Source organism: Poecilia reticulata, linkage group LG17, assembly GCF_000633615.1.
Source record: "Poecilia reticulata strain Guanapo linkage group LG17, Guppy_female_1.0+MT, whole genome shotgun sequence".
NCBI lineage: Eukaryota > Metazoa > Chordata > Actinopteri > Cyprinodontiformes > Poeciliidae > Poecilia > Poecilia reticulata.
Genome location: NC_024347.1, coordinates 2092127 through 2094708, shown reverse-complemented (window position 1 = coordinate 2094708; position 2582 = coordinate 2092127). Strand labels below are relative to the sequence as shown.

At 44.1% G+C, this 2582-nt stretch overlaps 1 protein-coding gene across 1 annotated transcript in view; it reads left to right on the top strand.

The window, feature by feature from the left end:
* The window catches only part of LOC103479187 (E3 ubiquitin-protein ligase RNF220), a 62061-nt gene that overhangs the window by 17802 nt on the left and 41677 nt on the right, over positions 1-2582 (top strand). Inside the window, exon 2 of the mRNA XM_017309855.1 lies at positions 1011-1122. Within this exon, the coding sequence (XP_017165344.1) occupies positions 1011-1122 (112 nt within the window). The remainder of the gene's footprint in view (positions 1-1010; positions 1123-2582) is intronic.

Sequence of the window (2582 nt, the reverse complement as noted above, 5' to 3'; positions counted from 1 at the left end):
ATGGAGTATCTGTCAACAGGGTAACTAGTCATTGTGCACCATCCAAATCTGGCCTTTATACAAGTGTGGCAAGAACAAAGCTGCTTTTCAAAGGAAGCCACAAGAACCCAAGTATGGGATATGCAGGAGCAGCTCTGGTCAGATGAGAGCAAAAGTGAACTTTCTGGCCAATGGAAGAAAAAACACCCAACCCACGCCACCCTGAACACATCGTCCCGTTGCTACACATGGTAATTTGAGGGGCAGGGAAGCTGGTCTGAGTCAATGAGTCAGTATTGTCTTATTAGTATAAAAAATAAAATGCAGGTTTTTGGTTGTAAGAGATTTTTGGTCTGTGGGAGTGGTCAAAATGATCAGAAAAGCGCTATAAGTTTAGCCCATTTACCATCAAACACACCAGAGGATCCTTCAAGCTTGCTTTTATTTCCTATTCGTAATCTTGTAGTTGGTATATTCAGACAGCACAAGAAAAATGTCCCTGTAAAGGACAAAGACCTGTAAGAAGTAGGARGAAGAGAGGGACGCCCCCATGCCCTCACCTGTCCTCCTTTTCACACTTCCCTCATTATCAAAACATATTTTAAACTGTATTTGTTCCAGCTGCTTGTTTGACGGGGTTTCTGCCTCCTGTGTTTCTATTCTTTTTCTTTTTTTTTTGACGTGCCAGCCAGCTGGAGTTTCCAGGGCGTCCTAACCCCCCCTCCGCCCCCATATCCCCACCATCAAAAATTCATAGAAACCACGACGAACAGACGTGTAAACCTGTAAGAAGAGGCACCGCCAACTTTCCTATCACTCCCTCTTTTTTTCCTTCCTCTCGTTTTCTGTCTTCTTTCATCATTCCTCTTTGTGTTGCCCGCTCATCCTCTCTTACCACATCTTTCTTTCACCTCGCATTCCCCCCATCCCCACTCCCCCAACACCACCACCCTTTTCCACTCTCCTTTCATCTCTCCATCACCCTCTCTGTCAATGTGGCAATTTCCACCCCCCACACCCCATCGTGGCAGGCATGCAACTGCTGTCCCCTCGCCGTCTCGCTCGCTCCGTCGTCGCTGTTTGACACTGTCAACAAGCAGGTGGAGGTGGCTGTTATTGTTGACGTCTCTGCGAAGGTTCCAGGTAATGAATAAAAGGGGAGATCGAGGGAGAGAGATGAGAGAGAGGCAGAAGATGGGAGMGAAGTGAGAGAGGCGTGTGCGAGGTAGAGGGAGAGGGGGTGGTTGGCAGATTCGGCTGCGTTGCGCGGAAGCTTGGCTGTGTCAACCCCGTGTTTGCTTTCTTTGTTGCMGAACGGGAGAGGCCAGCACAGACACGCTTGGATGCGGACGCACGTCCACAGGTGCATGAGCAGAACTTAACTGGCTCTCGCATACCCRCTCCAGAACGTGACACTCAGCTACTGTTTGTAACACACGGTTATATTTCGTAAGCACGACTCCCGACTCCTCACTCACAGTTTTCAGGCCTTTCCTCAGTTGTTGTATCAGCACCTGGTCAAATGAAACYYGGATGAAAAACTATGAACTAGCCCTTTAATTTTGCACCAAATCGGAAGCTGTTGATCAGATACCAATTCAATTTGCGTTAGAATTTACARACATATTTTATTGTAMATATATAACAGAAAAGATGTTTTGGATGCAAGTAGCCTATAAACTTCCCCCACCTTCAACACACTTACGCCGTCCCTCAGGCCATGCCGCCCTTGTCATAGAGCCATACACATACCAAAAGCCACCTTTGCTCCAAACTCAAATGCTGCTTTTAAAGAGACCAGACGTGTTAACTGGGACAGCGTGAGGTGCCATCCGCACTGGAATTATTTTATATACAGAAGTTGGATTTAGGGACTTCTGGCATTACAATTTTCMGAAAATGGTTCCTTGGTTCTATAAATCTTAAAGCTCCACCCTTGTTTATYATGTAGATAACCAATATGCATTGTTTCATAACTGATGATGTCATACACCCCCACTACTTTTATGTGCATGTGCCTGTTCTTCTCTCTTTTTGYTCCATTTCCACGCAGTGTTACAGCGCCACATACAGGCCAGCCAAAGTTGCTTGCTGCCCACTTTTTGATGGCAGACGTTATAGAAGTGACAAATAGATGGTAATTAGATTTTTGGGTTCTCCTTTCAGGTTTCCATAGCCTCTTCTCTTCCTATCCTTTTGCTAATTCATAAACCTAGCTGTTAAAGCTGAGATTTTTTTTTTAGAAATACAGGCTTGAAAAGTTTATCAATTACGTATGGAAATAACAAAATTTCATTTTCTCAGTTAACAATATTTGAATGGAAAAACTTTACATGATTTTACCACCATTTTCACACAATGCATGTTATAATTGAAAGGATTTATGATGACGYTGTGGAATATTTCAACTTTCATCATGTTGTGAAAGACAATGTCAACAGATTTCAGCTGAAAATCCAGCCAGTCAGAAGATTTATCGCCTYCAATTCACAAATACGCCCTGTAAGCAGAAAAAGAGGTCAATTTTGGGGCTAGAGTGTGCGGATGGGTAGAGCGTGTTTTTGGCAGGAATGTAACACCATAGTCTGTTTTTAAATGGGTTT